A 19,091-nucleotide genomic window follows, 5' to 3' on the forward strand; every position below is an offset into this window, starting at 1 on the left:
GAGGTGGTCAGGGGCAGGGGAAAGCCCGGCTCTGTGGTCCAGAGGTTTATTTATAAGCCAGTTAATGCACAGAGAGAACCACAATAGCAACAGAAAACTGTAAGAGAGTTAAAGAGGCCTTGCAGGGTGGCAGTCTCCTGAGAACGCCCCTGCTCCATCACCTGGCCCCTGAGGTGTACAGGACGGAAGTTCAATTTGATCTTTGCAACCAGAGACTGACTTATGAGAACCAAACCCAGAAGAGGTTCCTGGTGGTGATTAGAATTCACTTCTTCCTCGGTCTTAGGATAACAGGATGGCAGACTAGTCAGTGAGCACAGAATCTGACCTGATGAATTGGAGCATTGAGGGGCCTTTCATCCACCGAGCTCATGAATGGTCTGTCCCATGGAGCCCGTCTCTCGCACCCTCTGGGTGGACCCGGCCACCCTATTCCTTGATGAGCTGCCTCCTCCAGCTCTGTTAATACCATTTCTTTGGCCACAGCATCTTTGACAGTTAGTTGGGCCTGAATCCAGTTTCAGACCCTCGTTCTTCCTCCTGGTCCTGGAACACAGCTCTGAGGCCTCTGAAGGTGCCCCTGCAGTTGGAGCACCCCCTTCATAGCCTCCAAATGCAGGCCCCCAACTCCGTTTACACTGCCCATGCAGCCCTGTGGGTGACTGGTGTTACCCAGGAAAGATCAAAGTAAGGGACAGTGCAGCCCAGCCAAGACTGACATTCAAGTGGCTCCTCTCCCTCACTTGTCTCCGTGGCGCAGTCCTCTCCTGGGCTTGCCCACTCGGTGCTCACAGTATTTCTTCTCTGTCAAGAGAAGTAAGGGACAGTAAGGGACAGATCCCTGTCTAAGACAAGCTCTTTTTGAAAACCAGATTCTGACCGAGTTTAAGGTGAGCTATAATACTAGTGAGCCCTTCACCTGCCTGAAGATGCTTATCTAAAAAGAGCAGAGATCAAAAGGACTTGATGTAAACGACTTTTACATATTTCAATGAGTTATTAATTTCTGAGTCCCAGCATCCTTCCGTGTAAAATGTGTTTGAGATGATGGAAATAAAGTGCCCTTTATTATCCAGTTGACTGTCAATAAATGAGAGCAGCTGTCGCTGCTCTAGAGGTTTCTAAATTTCATTTTATAGAAGACACTCAGAACAGAGTGTCTTGATTCCTATCTTCCAGAAGCTTTGACAAGTCTAGTCATGTCCTGTTAGCTTTTCCATTCTGTTAACGTCACAGAAAGCAAGCCATCCAGCAGAACGTCAATAGAAAGTACAGCTGACCCTTGAACTATCGATATGGAGGTTAGAGACACCGATCCTCCATGCACAGTCGCTCCCAAATCACAGGTCCCAGGTACCCTAATTCTGCATCTCTCGATTCAGTCACCCATAGATGGTGTAGCACTGCAATGTTTACTAAGGAAAAACATCCATATTTATATTAAGTGGATCCGTGAAGTTCCAACTCATTGTTCAAGGGCCATCTATATTTGATTCAAGGTGTAAGTTTCCCTCAACTTTTAGTGATTGAGCTAAATTAATACTTTTAAATTCTAAGAAATTGTTTTCTGCAATTAAGAGACTGTTGAAAATAAAAGAAAGATAATTCCGCTATTTGAAATTCAGGACACGTTACATAGGAACAGTGTTATTCAGGTGGTCAGTGTCCCAGGCTGTTCTTTTGGTTTAAGGCTCCGTGACCAGGCTTCTCGAACATTAATGCATGTGAATCACCCAGGGATCTTGTTAAAATGCTGAAACAAATTCAGTGTGGGCAGCAGGGCTGAGATGTGGTGTTTCTCATGGTGATGCTCCGAGGCTGATCCAGGAGCCCTAATGATCCAGGAGTAGCAAGCTCTAGGTGGGAGAAACTGGGATGCTGAGGGTGTGAAAGTGGCTGAGGGGCGGGGCATCTGCTGAGACCCCAGGGACGGGACTCTGCGGACTGGGGGAAAAGAGGCAGGATCGGTGGTTAGCATCACTCCTGGGGCACGTCCTTCCCATGCCTAGCTCCTGACATTGACCAGGCTGCCCCCTTTACTGCTGCTGCCCACCACGGCTTCCCTGTACTGTCCTACAGCCTGGAGTCTGCCCCTCCCTCTGTCCCCTGAGTATCACACTCTGCAGAAAGCCTTTCTAAGGAACCCTGTTTCTAGTAAACAGCTCCAAATCAGAGGTTGGAGTCCCCCTCTCTTTTTCCCTCTGGCTCCTGTAAGGAAGTGCCGAAGTAGCACAGAGGTAGGAACCTGGCCTCCTTGCCCATCTTACCTTGTCCCTATCTCCTTTCCCTGGAGGATTGGACGAACTTCGAGGGCAAGAACAGAAATAGATTTATCTTTGCGTTCCTGTGGAGCTACTCAGACCTAGACAGATGTCAGGAATCTCTTGACAGAGAAGAAATGCTGTGGGGCACCCAGTGGGCAAGCCCAGGAGAGGACTGCGCCAGGGAGACAAGTGAGGGAGAGGAGCCCCTTGAACGCCAGTCTTGGCTGGGATGCACTGCTGGTAGTTCCCTGATAACCTCCCGGCTTCCTCAGGCTGCAGGCCAGGAGCCTTCCCCGACCGTGGGATTTGCTCGCAGTATCTCCAGGCACTCTGGCTGAGAATCTTCCCTGGCTGCATCCTTCCAGAAGAGTAACATCCTAGCCATGTTGTGAAGGAATCCCGCCTCTTATAGAAACTCAGACTGTCCCTTTGAGGCAAAAGGGGAAGGAAGATTAGGACAGAGAATTATTGAGACATCTAATATGTGACGGTGCTTTGTTTCTTTCTGTTTTGTTTTACAGATTTGTCAGCCAGACTGTTGAAAGCTAACTGTTCAAGATGCCTGTCCCGCCCCCTCCAGCGCCCCCGCCGCCGCCCACGTTTGCTCTGGTGAGTGGCTCTCCTCATCTATGATCCATGTGTGAAGCAAGCTAAACAGACTTGAACCTGGCACACAAGTGTTAGTTTTCAGTGTGTTTACGTTCTGGCTTAAATATGAATGATACGGTACGCTCTCCAGGTGCTGGAGTAAGCCAGACCCTGAGATAAACAGCAGAAAAAATGTTTTGCAGTTTAAAGTCTCATACAATGCACAGGACACATGCAGAACCCTTATTTTGCCCTTTAAGTCCATCCTCACGTTTCCATGTGTACTTTCCAAAGGAAAGTATTCTCTGGGCCCATCCCGCCCCATGATGGACATGTCCCGGAAGTTACTGCAGCCTCTTCCAGGAAGCGTCTTCCAAGCAGCCCTCCATGCAGTAATCCGGAAAGGCTCCCAGACGCACCCCTAGCACTCGATGCCTTCACTCTTCACTCGGGGAAACTGAAGCTCAGAGAGAGTCTTTTGCCCAGGCTTCTTTCTAGCCCGTCTCAGGCTGGACCCTAGTTGGGAGAACAGACCATTAATTAGCTTGTTGCTATTCCAAGTGTGATCCTCCAACTCCTGGTTAGAGTCCCCCGAAAATAAACACGGAAATTTAGAGTAGTTTAGAGCAATCTGATAATGGTGTTGTGTCTATTGCTTCTAAGATTGTATTTTGTGTGTCTTTTTAAAACTAATTCATTTTTCTAATAATTCATTGTTATTTTACAAAATATTGGTCCATGATGGATTGGAAATTTTTTTCTTAAAAATTCATCCGTCCCTAAAATGAGTTTGAAAAGCTCTGATCTGGCGAACATAGAAGAACTAGTTTTTATTTCCTGAAAATTATAGTTGTGTACCACTGCTGGGTAGTTCATGCCTAGATTTTTTTTTTTTTAATGCTCATGTGTTTATTTTAATGTGTATTTGAAAAATTATAACTAGCACACCCAGGGTTTAATAGTGAGTTACCAATAAATTTTGAGGCAGAACAGAAGGCCAAGGAGGGTTGCTGACCCAAAACCATGAAGAAAACCAACATGGACATGTTATTTACCCTCTTTAGGCCTCAGTTTTTTTTATCTTTAGGATGAAGACAATAGGTAATTCAGAAAGCTCTTTCCAAGATGTCCAAGGCATGGTTAAGTTATAAAAACAAGTTTCAGCAATAGAGGATGGTCCCATTAGCAAAAGTGAACTGTATATGCAAAGAACCTTTCTGGAACTGACTGCCGAGACGCTCTTAACAGGCTTGCTTCAGAGGAGGGTTGGAGGTCAGTAGGCAAAGGGCGTTTTATCTATTTTTTTCAACTGAGATATAATTGACATATAACATTGTGTAAGTTTAAGGTGTACAGCATGTTGAATCGATACAGTTATGTATTACAATATAACTGCCACTGTTGTTTTAGCTAATGCCTCTATTACATCACATAATTATTATTTCTTTTTTGTGGTGAGAACATTTAAGTTCTGGTCTCTTAACAGCTTTGAAGTGCATAATACAGCACTGTTAACTTTAATAACTATGCTGTGCAGTTGTATCTCCAGAGCTTAGTCATCTTTTAGTTGCAAGTTTGTACTCTTTAATATCTTCCCAATCTGGGGAAGAGGCATTCGGGACCCCATGTTCATCCTTCTCTCAGGCTCTTGGGCTCTGGAGCCAGGCTGCCAGGCTTTTAATCCGAGCTCCTTCTCTTAGGAGCTGGGTGACCCGAGCGATGATTTAACTTCCCTGTGCCTTAGTTTCCTTGACTCTATAAACTCACAGGGTTGATGAGGACCGAATGAACTAATATACATAAAATGCTAAAAACGATTCCTGATCCATAGTAAAAGCTATGTAAACGTTAGCTGTTATTATCATGAGCAAGTAATACCTTAATTATTTTAAGACCCTTTCAGCTTAACACAGAGATTTCTGTTCAACCTGCTTCAGGGTTTTCTGCGCTCTCCCTCTGCCTCTAACTATAATAAACAGCTGGGTCAGGTATCAAGCTACACTTGCCCAGGTTTCCTCCCTGTGGCCTTTCCTGGCACATCTGAAGTCAGAGCCTTTCAGAGTCCATCGAAGGACTCTCAGGCCTGCCAGAAGCACCTCTGGATTTGGGGAAGACGACTCTGCCTGGGACCAGGCCAGACCAAGCCAGTTTCCAAGTGTGACAGACACAGGCACACGCCTACTTCTGAGTCCATTTGCTGGGCTCTTATTGTCCCTGCTCCTCAAAAGAATTCTGGAAAAACAAGATCCTAGTTTCACAGTAAGGAACTTTCCCCAAAATTCTGAAATCATAGAAAATACCCAAAAGTTTTAAAGTAGCACCTTTGTCTACTGTGCAGCCTCTGGGAGGTAAGCTTTCAAAAGGATTAGGGAACTATATTTAATATCCTGTAATAAACCATAGTGGAAAAGAATTAAAAAATAAACAATTTGTAAAAAGGGATTACACATGAGGAACCCCTTAGGCCAGAAGGATATGAAGGGAGTTTGGAAAGTAAAGGAAATGTTGTGTATCTTGATGGCTACATGATTGTATAAGTTTGTCAGAATTCACAGGACTTTACACTAAAAGGGTGATTTTACTATATGTAAAATGTAAAAACTATATGTATTATACCTCCAATCTGCCTTAAATTAAAAAGAAAAAATTATCTGGCAATGTAACCAGAGGGAATTAATTTTCTAAAATTTTGGTGGATTAAAAAAATACAGCTGACCCTTTTTACTAAAAGCAGTTTTCCTCTTGTACCAGGTTAGTTCCAAAAGACAGGAAAGAGAATATATTCATCAGAGAACATTCTAGAGGATGAAGCCTCACAGAATCCTGCGGATTCCTCTCAGACTTAAAATTCCCTTCTCGTCTCTAGCCACCCAACCCTGGCTCTGTCAGTTACCGCCAGACTGTGGTCTGAATTTTCAGAGACTTTGATCAGGGACTGACTCTTCCTGCATGAAAAATGAATGTAATTTATTGCTGCATCTGCTCCCAAATGTCTGGATCTTAAAAAGAATGACATCGGGTCTAAAACTTGTGGAGAATTTACAGCCTATTGCCAAGAACCTTAATAACAAGCTTCCAATACTCTAGCTGTTCCCACTGAGTGCTGTAGTACATGATGTTAATTCAGAAGATGAATACGTGTTTGCATGGTTTCCTTTCAGGCCAATACAGAAAAGCCTTCCTTGAGTAAGTCAGAGCAGGCTGGGAGAAATGCTCTGCTCTCTGACATCAGCAAAGGGAAGAAACTAAAGAAGACAGTCACCAATGACAGAAGTGCACCAATATTGGACAGTAAGTAAAAAAAGTTATTTTCCATGGAGATAAGTGGTTTATGACCTAACAATCAACCCTACCCTTCCCACCAAAAAAGTTTTTTTTTTTTTTTCTGGTTAACAACAGCTGTGAAGCTAGCAGAATAAGGGACTGTATCATTCATTGTAGGCCATGGCTCTGGCCTGGGTTCCCTCTAATGCTGCAGGAAGCCAGTATAATAATTCTTTGTCCAAGACACACACAGCAGTGATTCTCTGAATTATTCACAACACTTTACAACACTTTCTGGAAATTAACCCCTTGTCTTACCACAGAGCAAAAGGCAGCATGAAATATGGAAAGAGCCCTCGTCTTGGAATCAAAGGATGTAGATTTAAACCCTGACCATCTTCAACCCTTTGTCTCCATTTGTAAAATGGAGATAATAGCTGTTTCACTGCCCTCACATGTTTGTTGTGAGCATCAAATGAGACAGTGCTTATGAGAGTGTTATGTTGCCCGGAATGTATAATTCACGTGTACAGATATGATTATTAGGAGGTTGGAGAGAGAGGAAATGAGGTCACAACTTTGCTTATATCCATCATAAATCTGAGCTACTTCCTGGAACAAGATAGGGTATGTATAAACAAATAAGCACCTACCATACAGGGCTACTTATTAACATTTACAACAGAATGAAACATTACAGATGACTAGAATCTACCAGAAGTTAATTATCAGGCCTCAAGACTATCTCCTTGCACTCCTAGACATTTCCACTGCCAGCCAGCGATGCCCAGAATTTGTCCTAGACTATGGATCCCACTTGGACTCAATAGAAAATAGACTGCCCAAAAATCACCAGAGGGAGCTTTGTAGACAAGGGAATAATGATGTAGGATTTTAGCCGACTGGAGGATTAGAAGAGCTTAGGAAGAGTTTCAAGGAAAAGTGCCTAATAAGTAGAAGAGAAAGATGAGAATTATGAGATGTGAAAGTGAAAGTCACTCAGTCGTATCTGACTCTTTGCAGCCCCATGGACTTTAGTCCAGGGAATTCTCCAGGCCAGAATACTGGAGTGAGTAGCCGTTCCCTTCTCTGGGGGATCTTCCCAACCCAGGGATAAAACCCAGGTCTCCCACATTGCAAGTGGATTCTTTACCAGCTGAGCCACCGGGGAAGCCCAAGAACACTGGAGTGGGTGGCCTACCCCTTCTCCAGCAGATCTTCTCGACCTGAGAATTGAACTGGGGTCTTCCTGCATTACAGGCAGGTTCTTTACCAGCTGAGCTACCAGGGAATCCTAATGGGTAGAAGAGAAAGATGAGAGTTAGGTGAGAACACTGGTGTGGGAAGAAGGTAGAAAGAGAAATGTCATGACAAAGGCCTTTGAGTGCTGCTCTGTTACTGGGCAGGGTGGTACAGATCAGAATGCACCCCACTTCAGTGAAACTAGGGGGTCTTTGACTTTCAACAAACTCTTATCTATAATGGATAAAATGCCCACAAAATGGTATGGTTATTGTATAATCAGTCCCTTAGTTTTCCTTATCTTTGTCACAAGGTTCTCCCTGGGGGTTGCCCAGCCCAGGCAGTTCTGTCTGGGGAGCCTACATCCAATGCCACTGAATCGTGGTGCCTGCTATGGGGCTAGAGGAACTCTGTCTGCAAACTGCCAACCTCCAGAACAGAGCCCAGTGGTTCTCTCACTATGAGAGGGAGCTCAGACTCTGGAGAGGTAGATGTGAAGTCCCTAGATGTTGAAGGAGAATGGACTGTCTGGGGCCTAGTTCTGAATCCACTAGTGGAAATTCATTATATTCTTCAAGATACACTTCTCTCATTAAAATGGAAATAAGTGTTAGTTCTCCCTTTCAGCTGCTCAATGATGTTTAAGAATGCACTGGGCTTTGTGGACACCAGATGCAAACCAACGCATGCCCTCATTGTCCAGGAACTTAATTGGACACTAATAGTGTTGTCTCAAGCTCTTTACAAGTGGCAAAGTTCATCCATGGTTTTGTATTGTTTGCAGGTAAAACCTCCCTGGGCTCTATGTTAAAATGTTGACCATGGTTATGCATGTTGAGGTCAGCCTTGTCCTGAAATTTAATTTAATGCTAACAAAGTGACCAGTTAGCTAACCTCAGAGGCTAGTTTAGTTTCCCTATCTGAAAGCAGCACAAATGCTACGAGTTAAGAACACTAATGTATGATGTCTGTTAGAACAGTACATCATTCTTTTTGAATGTTCCATACCAGGTAAAGGTGTCCTATGAACTGTAGTATTCCAAAATGTTTCATTCATCAGTGAATAACATTTGAATGACAAGGACATTATTCATATTACTGGCAATAATTAAAATTAGTAAAAATTTTAAATTTTATATGGAAGCAATTTTACACACACGTCCAGAAACTGTTATTCTAATTTGATATATTTTATTGTGTGAAGTAATTCTTGAGAGCTCATTATCAGATTGTTTATTCTATTAGCAGAGTTCCCATCAGTATCCCAGAAAGTCTTACACCTAGAAAAGGTACAGAGCCAACACAGACTGACAATAAATCTAATCCAGAAAAAAAGAAAACATCAATGAATAAAACAGAGCTCAGAAAGCAGATTAAATAAATGATTCAAAGCAGATTTTCTAAAATTAAGGATGCTACAATGAAGTTATATGCTAAAACATTTTGAAATCTTAATTTTTTAAGAAAAGTACAGATTTACCAGAAATCACTCATGAAGCCTCAATGAACAAGGGAAAAGTTGAAAACTTTATCAAATTACTTTTTCTCTACAAAGCTTTAGAGCCAGATAATTTTTATCAGAAAATTCAGATTTTAAGACATAGCTAATTCAAACACTATATAAACCATCCCTAAACACAGACAGGAAAGCTACCTGATAGGTGTAATGAGACTAACATGATCCTAATATCAAAACATGACAAAGGCAGCTGTGTATCAATGTCTCAGGGGACATGTGGCAATGCCTAATGGCATTTTTAGTTACTACAACTTGAGGGAGGGGTTCCTACTGACATCTAGTGGGCAGAGGCCAGGGATGCTGTAAACATTCTACAGAGAATAACAGTGAACTCACGACAAAGAATTATCTGACCCAAAATGTCAGTAGTTCCAAGGTTAAGAAACCCTACTACGTATAGACCACTTATGATCACAGATGAAAGGACACTAAAAAACCCAAAGACTCTAGGTCAGTAGTATACAGTATTAAAAAATAATAATTTTATAATTTACCAAGACCAGGGTTTATCTCATTTTTAATGTTAGAAAGTCCATATATCCATCATACCAAATAAGGAAAACTATATAATGATCTCAGTAAATCCTAAATAGGCATTTAATAATATTCCATGCTATAAAAATAGTCTTAAAAACCCAGAGTGGAACGATCCTTGCTAACTATGAATATTTAGAAGAAAAAAGTTATTTCAAACCAATAGTCAATATGTAACTTTGAAACATTAGAATAATTTTCATTAAAAGCAAAATATTATTTACTCAGTTTTATAGTACTAATGACATTAATAATTTACTTTTAAGATAAATATATAATGTATATTTATTCTTTATAATTATTTTAAAATAAACCATCTTTAAATTAATAAAACATTAATAACATTATTATGGAAACTCAGTCATCTAAGTAATTTCTTATATAAAAGAGAAATAAGATATACAACTGTTAGAAAAGAGGAGGTAAAATCTTTGTGATTTGCAGACCATTTGTCTATTAGAAAATCCAGAGTGAAAGTGTGAGTCACTCAGTTGTGTCCAACTCTTTGCGACCCCATGCACTGTGCCCACCAGACTCCTCTGTCCATGGGGATTCTCCAGGCAAGAATACTGGAGTGGGTTGCCATGCCCTTCTCCAGGAGGTCTTCCTGATCCAGGGATTGAACCCAGGCCTCCTGCATTGCAGGCAGAATCTTTACCATCTGAGCCTTCAGAGAAGCTCAGAAAATCCAAGGTAAAAAATTAATACATTTTAATTTTGAAAATGCAAAGTGATTTATTAGATATCAAATGAAATTTCCTGATGCCAATAATAACCATATCCAAACTATAGTAGCAAAAACATTCATCATTTCAACAAAAATGTATATGAAGTAACCCTGAAAGAAATATGGGTGACTCTCATTACAAAAATTATAAAATTTTACTGAATGAATCAGAACACATGGGAAAACATAGCATGTTTCTGTAAAGTCTAAATATCATAAAAGTGTCAGTTCTCTCAGATTATTGTGTAGATATCATGTAATACTTATCAAAGACTCAACAAGGTTTTCCAGGGGTAGAACTTTAAACAGTACTCCTGGTAGCTCAGAGGTTAAAGCGTCTGCCTGCAACTCTTTGTGGTCGCAAAGAGTCGGACACGACTGAATGACTTCACTCACTCACTAGCCTCATAAAATATACATACATAAATTGTTAAGAGATAGTTTTATTAAGAGGGTAAAATCATGGCTGTAATATGGATATAAAATAAACATATATCAAATATTTTCTTTAGCTCATTAATTTAATGAGGGAACCAATATGATATTATCAATTCAAAGGAGAATTATAAGTACCACACATATGCAAGCAGGTGAGTGTTGAAATGAATTTGCAAATAGGTGTAAAATAGGTCAATAATCAGTTGAATTACACTGAACACAGCCAATATGCATTTCTATGGACAAATACGCATTATTTTCAGTTTTCTACAACTTACAGAGTTATAGACTAACTCAAAGGCAATGGGAAATGACCCAGAAGGCTAACTGGATACTTGGTAATCCTTTTCTTTCTTCTTCTTTTCCCTTTTTGTTGGTCTGCCCATTTCAGAATCTTTCACAATTTTTTTTTTGGCAACAAATGCAAAATGAAACAATCTTTACATTGTCTCAAGTTGTGAAGAATTTTTAAAATGTTAAAGTCTACTGTTGGGTTTTATGATATTAAAAAATTGAAATCAACCTGAAAGGCCATCAAATAAGTAAATGGTTAAATAAATTACAGCACATTCATGTTCTAAAACACAATGCAATCCTTTAAACTCATGTTTTCAGAGAATATTTAATAACATGGGAAATGCTAACAATATTGAGTGAAAAAAGCAAACTAAAAACTATGTAGTGAATTTGGTCTTGATTTTAAGAAAAAAAAGTGTATACAGTGAAAAAACTGGCAGGGGAAAAAATATATAAAAACAGCGGGTATTTCCATGAAGCAAAATTATGGGATATTTTACTTTCTTCTATTTTTACCTGTTCCTTTCTTCTCACCTTTTATTGCATCTTCTCCTCCCTTAACACATTCTTTCTTTGAAGATACGTTTATTTGCCAAATCTTCTGATACAGAACAAATAGATATTATTAATTCATATGGCAGTGAGCCAGGTAGAGGAAAGACATTATCTATTGCTGATTCTTCCACCACAGGGCTTGAGATAGCCCTGGAGTAGAAAGAACCTCTGCTCTTCTGACTGGAAATAGGGTGAGTCCTTAAAATCCTACCCTTTAATGAAATCCCAGTTGTCCGCCATGGGCTTAGGGTCAGCCAGCTTCCTGCTGTATCATTGTTTACTTGGGCCAGGACTGGTGAAGTTCTCAGGCAGTGTCTTCATACATGTGAAAAGAATGTGTCTTCTTCCTTCTACAGAACCCAAAGGAGCTGCTGCTGGCGGCGGCGGTGGTGGTGGTGGCGGCGGCAGCTATGCTGGAGGTGGCGGAGGAGGAGGTGGTGGAAATTTTGGCGGAGGTGGACCACCCGGTTTGGGAGGACTGTTCCAGGCTGGAATGCCGAAGCTGAGATCCACAGCCAACAGGGAGAATGGTAAAGAGCATTTCCTTTCCTTAGTTAACCGAAGACAAGGCGCAATCTGGCGGTTTGAGATTTGGCATCCCCTCTGAGGCACTATGCCCTTTAAAACATTTTAGATTGCTTGAAATGCTAACTGTTTTATAAAAGGGACTCTATTTAGCATCGTTTTTTCTTTTTAAATCAGGATCAGACAGCTCCATCGAGCTGTAAAATATTTGCCCAGTATCCTTGGGGAAACTTGTACTTTTTTGTACTTTTCTAAAGGGTGAGCTAGATTGGAAAGAAAAGGAAGGAGCAAATGAGAGCCACCCCTGGAAACTCTGTCTGGTGACATGGCAGATTCAGCTTTCTTTGTGAGGTAGCCTGACCTAGCTGTCTAGTGGAGTAAATACTTGTGAGTCTCTTTTCAAACACACAGTGGAGCATGTCATATGGAATATAATTACATATCTCACAAAATCTAAAAAGGCATTTTGCCTGACAGACATTTGCCATTTCAGGGCCAGCGATTCTAGTATTCTCTGCAGGAAGCCATGGAAATGGGTCCTACAGGAATGTTATGAACAGAATGGCAGAAAGAAAAGTTGAACCTGGTCATGCCTAAATTAAAAACCTTACAAAGTGTGTGAAGCTCTCCCCTGATTGTGACAGAAACTCAAGAAATTTTTCCATGAAATTTTATTTTTTAATGCTTACTGTGCTAGAAGAATTTTATTTTTAATTCTATGGTCTTTTAAAATGTCACTGGGAAATTCTCACATTCACATGAAAATATAGGCACTGAATCCCCAGCGTTAGCTGACTATTTTAGTTTTGGATTGTCAAAATCTAGAGGGAGACTCACTAATAAAAGACATTTTATCTTACTGCTGCTGCTGCTGCTAAGTCACTTCGGTCGTGTCCGACTCTGTGCGACCCCATAGACAGCAGCCCACCAGGCTCCCCCGTCCCTGGGATTCTCCAGCCAAGAACACTGGAGTGGGTTGCCATTTCCTTCTCCAATGCATGAAAGGGAAAAGTGAAAGTGAAGTCACTCAGTTGTGCCCGACCCTTAGCGCCCCCATGGACTGCAGCCTTCCAGGCCCCTCCATCATGGGATTTTCCAGGCAAGAGTACTGGAGTGGGGGTGCCATTGCCTTCTTACTAGGCCTGCATTTAAAATTTGTATATTTAAAACCTGCTGAAAGGTCTTGAGGCAGCAGACATATGCATACATTCAGTACTCTAATAGTAAGTGAGGAAATTTAGGCAAAAGACAACTGGAAGTAAAATAATTAAATGAAGATGGAATTGAAGTTAGTGCACAAAATGGTGTACCAGAAGTGTATACTTTCACAGTATACAATTTGCATATTGGGTCATACATGTAGATGTAGATCTGCATAATAACTGTACCTTTAGGGCTTCCCTGATACCTCAGTTGGTAAAGAATCCACCTGCAGTGCAGGAGACCCTGGTTCAATTTCTGAGTCGGGAAGATCCACTGAAGAAGGGATAGGCTACCCACTCTGGTATTCTTGGGCTGCCCTTGTTGCCCAGCTGGTAAAGAATCCACCTGCAATGTGGGAGACCTGGATTCAATCCCTGGGTTGGGAATATCGCCCGGAGAAGGGAAGGGCTACACATTCCAGTATTCTGGCCTGGAGAATTCCCTGGACTGTATAGTCCATGGGTTACAAAGAGCTGGACACAACCGAGCGACTTTCACTTTCACTTTCTTTCACTTTACTCCAAACTTTGAAGATAAAACTTATCACAAGTTGGTGACATAGAAACATACCACACAGCCAAGGAAAATATAACTAATTTCTAGTGCTAAAGTCAAAACAAAAAATTCTCTCTAGAGTTCACATTACTCCACTGTATAAATCCAGCCAAATGTTTCTCATTGGACTTTTGGGTGAAATCTGAACTCCTTTTGGCCTACAAGGCTCTTTATCACCCGGCTTCTGCTGACCACTCAGGCTGCATTTGACAGTGTTCTCCTCTGTGCTCACTGTGTCCCTGGAATATGAGCCTTGGTTTTTTTCACTTAAGCTTACTTCCACCTCAGGGCCTCTGTACCTGCTGACACTCCATTTGAAGCACCTCTCTTCCTCCTTTCCATGCCTGGCCTTGGAAAATGTCACCAAATGTCACATCCCCAGAGGAGCCATCCCCAGCCATTTCCACCTATCCTGGCCTCTCTAGCACTCTCCATGTCATCAGCCTATTTTAGTTTCTTTTTAGTACTTATAATGATCTGAAAATATTTATGTGTACCGGGTTTTTGTTCATCTCCCCCCTAAGAACATAAACTACAAGAGAACTGGATTGTTTCTATTTTGTTTACTCCTCTGCCTCTAGCATCTAGAATATTGGTTCGTTTATAGTATAGCGGGTACTCAATAAATAACTGGTGCATGTTTGAACTGGTAGGAGTTTTCAGGCTAAGCATTTTTTAAAGATTAGTTTGGGTTGCAAGGGACTATGCAGTAGTGATTTGAATTTTTCCATAACTTTGGTTCCTCTTTAGTTCTGCCCTTTGTTGAACCAAAGCAGTCGAACATTAATTATTTAGTAGGGTGGTTCTGTCCTATGTTATTGAAGTGGAACGACCTACTAGGGAAAAAACTGTATAGTTGCCTACTTGTTTCCAGATTAAGACCACTTCCTGGTGTCAGCTCTTTCAATTAAACTTTAACAGCTTCTTTTTTCCTTTTCAGCTTCTTATTTCAGCCATAATTCTTCCATTATATTTTTCCCATCCTCTCTTGCACATTTCTTTACAAAGGGGCTAGGTAAGCCCTCCCATATAGAAACTTATATTGGGATAACTTCACCTAAGATGGCTAAATTATTTTTCAAATGTGAGATACAGGGTGGGAGGACTGGGATAGTGATGGGGAGAAAAGAAAATCCTTAGCAGAAACCACCGGTAGCAGTCCCATTCTGTTCGTGACCTCTTGTAATGAACAGCGATCTCTCCAGAACTCTTACCAACATCATCCTGGTTTTTGTCCATCCAAAATTCCAAGAGAGTGCTCCAGAACCCCTTTGAAAGCTGATGGGTTGTAGAATCTGGGACTAGAAGAAAAACAGACCTGTGATCTATTGCTCTGCCTCCAGGAAGGACACACTGAAGCCCCATTTATATAAATAATAGTTTCCTGTAGTTTACAGCATCTAGGAAAGGGCTTCCAGTAGCTGGCAATATACTCTAGTTCTCTGACTTCCTTTCAGGGTCCTAACTTTCCGGCTTTTTTCCTGTTCTTCAGAGTCCGGAGGAAGCCGACCCCCAATCTTGCCACCAGGAGGAAGAGCCACATCCGCCAAACCTTTCACACCCCCAAGCGGCCCAGGGAGGTTCCCTGTGCCTCCTGCAGGCCACAGAAGCGGACCCCCAGAGCCTCAGAGGAACCGAATGCCTCCCCCGAGACCCGAAGTGGGCGCAAAGCCTGATAACATCCCCCCTCCAGTGCCTAATACTCCAAGACCCAGTCAGTCAAGTCTGCACAACCGGGGGACCCCCCTAGTGCTGGGGGCTCCCCGGCAGTCCAGTCCTGGGCTGACCCCTCCCCCTTTCCCCGGAAACCGAGGTGCTGCTTTCGGAGGAGGCTCCATCCGTCACACCCCCTCAGGCTCCTCCACGCCTTTCTCCACTAGGCCTCCCCTGCCTCCTACTCCGAGCAGGGCCTTGGATGACAAGCCCCCTCCTCCGCCTCCTCCGGTGGGCAACAGACCCTCCATCCACAGGGAGTCGGTGCCGCTGCCTCCCCCTCAGAACAGCAAGCCCCCGGTGCCGTCCACCCCGCGGCCGTCCTCCTCCTCGCAGGCCCCGCCGCCTCCGCCCCCCAGCCGGCCGGGCCCTCCTCCGCTGCCCCCCGTGTCCAGCGGCAGTGGCGACGAAATCCCGAGGCTCCCGCAGAGGAACGTGTCCCTGTCGTCGTCGGCGCCTCCTTTACCTTCATCAGGACGGTCGGGCCCTCTTCCACCCCCGCCCAGTGAGAGACCCCCTCCTCCGGTGAGGGACCCACCGGGCAGATCAGGTATGGCCAGATCGGACCGCGGTGAGCTGTTCCCCTGCCTCCCAGCCAGCCCACATGTCACCATCAAGCTCAGAGGAGGGGAGCCTGACAAGGGCTTCAATGAACCCTCAGACTGCTCTGACCTTTGAAGACACATAGCCCATGTGACTTCCTCTTGACCTCCCTTAAATCTCTGAGGAGAGTGCAGGCCAATATTTCTGTCCATGTTTTAAAAGTGAGGTGACTGTGTAACTAATGAAGTGAAATGATCCCAAGTGAGTTAAATTAAGAATAGGCAACTCACCTTCCATCTGAAGTTCTGCCTCCTCTCCTGGAAGGGAATTTCTGCTGTCTTGCTGCTGCTGCTGCTAAGTCGCTTCAGTCGTGTCCCACTGTATGACCCCATAGAGGGCAGCCCACCAGGCTCCCCCTTCCCTGGGATTCTCCAGGCAAGAACACTGGAGTGGGTTGCCATTGCCTTCTCCAATGCATGAAAGTGAAAAGTGAAAGTGATGGGAACGAAATTCCCATCTCCAGCAGGAGGGCCCATTATTCCAAGAAGGGCAGTTTAAGAGCAAGTGAACTTCTGTACTACTTCTCTTCATTGGTCAAGCTTTGAGGCCACTTCCATGCTCAGTAAAGTCACAGCAGAGTCCATTTTGCTATCTGTTCATGTCTTGGGCACAGAGATCCCTTGTAGAGTTAGGTAAAGGTATAAGGCCTATAAGGCCACCTTCTCTCCATAAAAATGCTCATAAGCATAAACTCAATTTGCCTGCTGTTTCATGGTTGAGGACCTACTGAAGCCCTTCTGTGTCCACACCCAGGGCTGAGAAACCTGGATCTAAGGGCAGAACCTTCACAGTATACGAAGTGTGAGGAGTTTGTATCTCTCTCCTACTTGTGATAGTTGCTTTTTTGTTTTCTGTTGGTTATTGACAGATTAAAAAGTTACCTCATTTTTAAATTTAACCATACATGTTAAATTGTATGGATGTTTGGAAATGGGTCATTTTTTTCTGTGACAAGCTGACTGACTTTTCTTGCTCTGACATCAAGAACCTAATAAACACCATTTTTTCACCAGTAATCCTCAAACTTGACCACATACTGGAATCACCTGGTGAGCTTTAAAAATGATGATGCCTGGGTTTGTACCCCAGGGTTTCTGGTTTGATTTGTCTGGGTTGAAAACTGGGCACCAGGATATGAGGGAGCTCCCCAGTGACTGTAACGTGTCACAAAGTTTGAGAACCACTCCTTCAAACCACTTTGCCAGGGAGAGTCAGCTACAAATACAAAAAGTGGCTAGTCTATTCAGTCTAGACACGGTGTCATCTCATTAAGGATGCTTCAGAGAACAAATAAGAACAACAGTCAGATGAATGAAGTGTGTTGTTTTCTCATTATCCAAAACCCCCAGCGTGGTTGAGGAGCTATCTTCTTCTACCAAATGACTGAATCAACAGATTAAATATTCCCCAAAGTAGGATAGGCAGTGATACATATTTGTTGTTTCTTTCAATTACATAAGTCATACCTATTTATTATAGAAATGCATAAAAGAATAAAAGAAAATAAAAATCATCTATAATTCTGCCATCACCAACATTTAGATGTAACATTTTTTAGATACCCTTTTTTAAATGCATGTATATCAAAGTTTGCAAAATCAGTATCAGTTGGCTAATTTGCTTTTATTTAACAGTATCTCACTAACATTTTCTTGATATGATTAACTGTTCTTTTACAACCTGACTTATAATGGCTGCATAATATTAAATCCCACATGAGTACCTTGGCTTATTTATTAGTCAATGTGTTCATACAGGCCATCTCTAGAGTTTTGCTGTTGCAGATAATTCAGAGATACATTCTTAGAGCTAAATATTTGTGCACACCTCTGTGTATTTCTTTTGGAAAAATTTCTAGGAATGGGATTTCTAGGACAATGGATATGCCTAGTAAACTATGGATTTCATAGGTATTGCCAAATAGGCCTCTAAAAATACCACCAATTTACGTTTCCACAGGGAACCTATGAGTAGTTGTCAAGGGCCATCTATATTTTCAGAGGAGGTTTGGCTTCATTGTTAAGGGAGTGCTTTAGAATTTGACAGAATGGAGTCATATCCTATTCTTGCATTCACTAGCTTCCTGACTTGAGGTTTTAATCTTCCAGTATTTCTGAGGCCTTGCCTGCTATCCTGACACTCCTCAGGGTTATCATCAGAATTAAATGAGACAAGTGTGTAAAGTAGTTGTCTTATTTCCCTGCATGTAGTTCAGTTCAGTTGCTCAGTCTTGTCTGATTCTTTGCGACCCCATGGACTGCAGCACATCAGGCCTTCCTGTCCATCACCAACTCCTGGAGTTTACTCAAACTCATGTCCATTGAGTCAGTGATGCCATCCAACCATCTCGTCCTCTGACGTCCCCTTCTCCTCCTGCCTTTAATCTTTCCCAGCATCAGGGTCTTTTCAAATGAGTCAGTTCTTCACCGCAGGTGGCCAAAGTATTGGAGTTTCAGCATCAGTCCTTCAAATGAATATTCAGGACTGATTTCCTTTAGGATGGTTGGATCTCCTTGCAGTCCAAGAAACTCACAAGAGTCAATGATCGTTTTTATTATTATGCTGCCAGCAGGAAATAGAAATCTGTTTTCTTTTCTGTTATGCTTGCCTAGGTTTGTATCTTGGGGCTAAAAGGTTGGACAGTTAGGAATATGAACAGTTACTTTTAAAGAGAGATGTTGGGGTTGATGAGGTTACGCAGTACCAGGTCCCATAGTATTGGAAGTCTAGTTTGCATTTAGTGACAGTATGAGGTAGTACTACCACTGCCTTTAAGCCCACAGCATATGAGCCACTTCTTCCCCCAATGAATCTACTTATACTGACCGGGACTCCAGCTTTGAGAAGCAGATCAGGCAATAAATAAACCCTGCCAGATGGGGCACTGAAGACTCCTAGAGATGAACCAGGGCTAGGTGTGCCTCCCACCTCCATTAGGGATCTGAGCCAAGACTTCCAGGCAGGAATATCTTCCATGGGTGGGTCATTCAGTATAAGGCCCTCTAGTTGGATTTTGAATCTGTAGTTAACAAAAGATATTTATACTTATAGCACCATAAGATGT

General features: G+C 42.5%; 1 protein-coding gene and 1 long non-coding RNA gene across 4 annotated transcripts in view; one reads left to right on the forward strand and one right to left on the reverse strand.

The window, feature by feature from the left end:
• Nucleotides 1–19,091, forward strand: part of WIPF1 (WAS/WASL interacting protein family member 1) — a 128,926-nt gene that overhangs the window by 97,971 nt on the left and 11,864 nt on the right. For all 3 annotated transcript variants that reach the window (XM_019970571.2, XM_019970587.2, XM_019970579.2), the window contains exons 2-5: nt 2,786–2,873; nt 6,014–6,143; nt 11,785–11,958; nt 15,204–15,974. In XM_019970571.2, coding sequence (XP_019826130.2) covers nt 2,823–2,873; nt 6,014–6,143; nt 11,785–11,958; nt 15,204–15,974 — 1,126 coding nt within the window. In that variant the 5' untranslated portion in view covers nt 2,786–2,822. The remainder of the gene's footprint in view (nt 1–2,785; nt 2,874–6,013; nt 6,144–11,784; nt 11,959–15,203; nt 15,975–19,091) is intronic.
• Nucleotides 2,875–19,091, reverse strand: part of LOC139187174 (uncharacterized) — an 89,760-nt gene continuing 73,543 nt past the window's right edge. The window contains exons 5-6 of the long non-coding RNA XR_011570787.1: nt 14,926–15,012; nt 2,875–3,368 (exon numbers count right to left, since the gene is read on the reverse strand). This is a non-coding gene — a long non-coding RNA (uncharacterized lncRNA). The remainder of the gene's footprint in view (nt 3,369–14,925; nt 15,013–19,091) is intronic.

The sequence above is a fragment of the Bos indicus genome, chromosome 2 (assembly GCF_029378745.1).
Source record: "Bos indicus isolate NIAB-ARS_2022 breed Sahiwal x Tharparkar chromosome 2, NIAB-ARS_B.indTharparkar_mat_pri_1.0, whole genome shotgun sequence".
Taxonomy (NCBI): Eukaryota; Metazoa; Chordata; class Mammalia; order Artiodactyla; family Bovidae; genus Bos; species Bos indicus.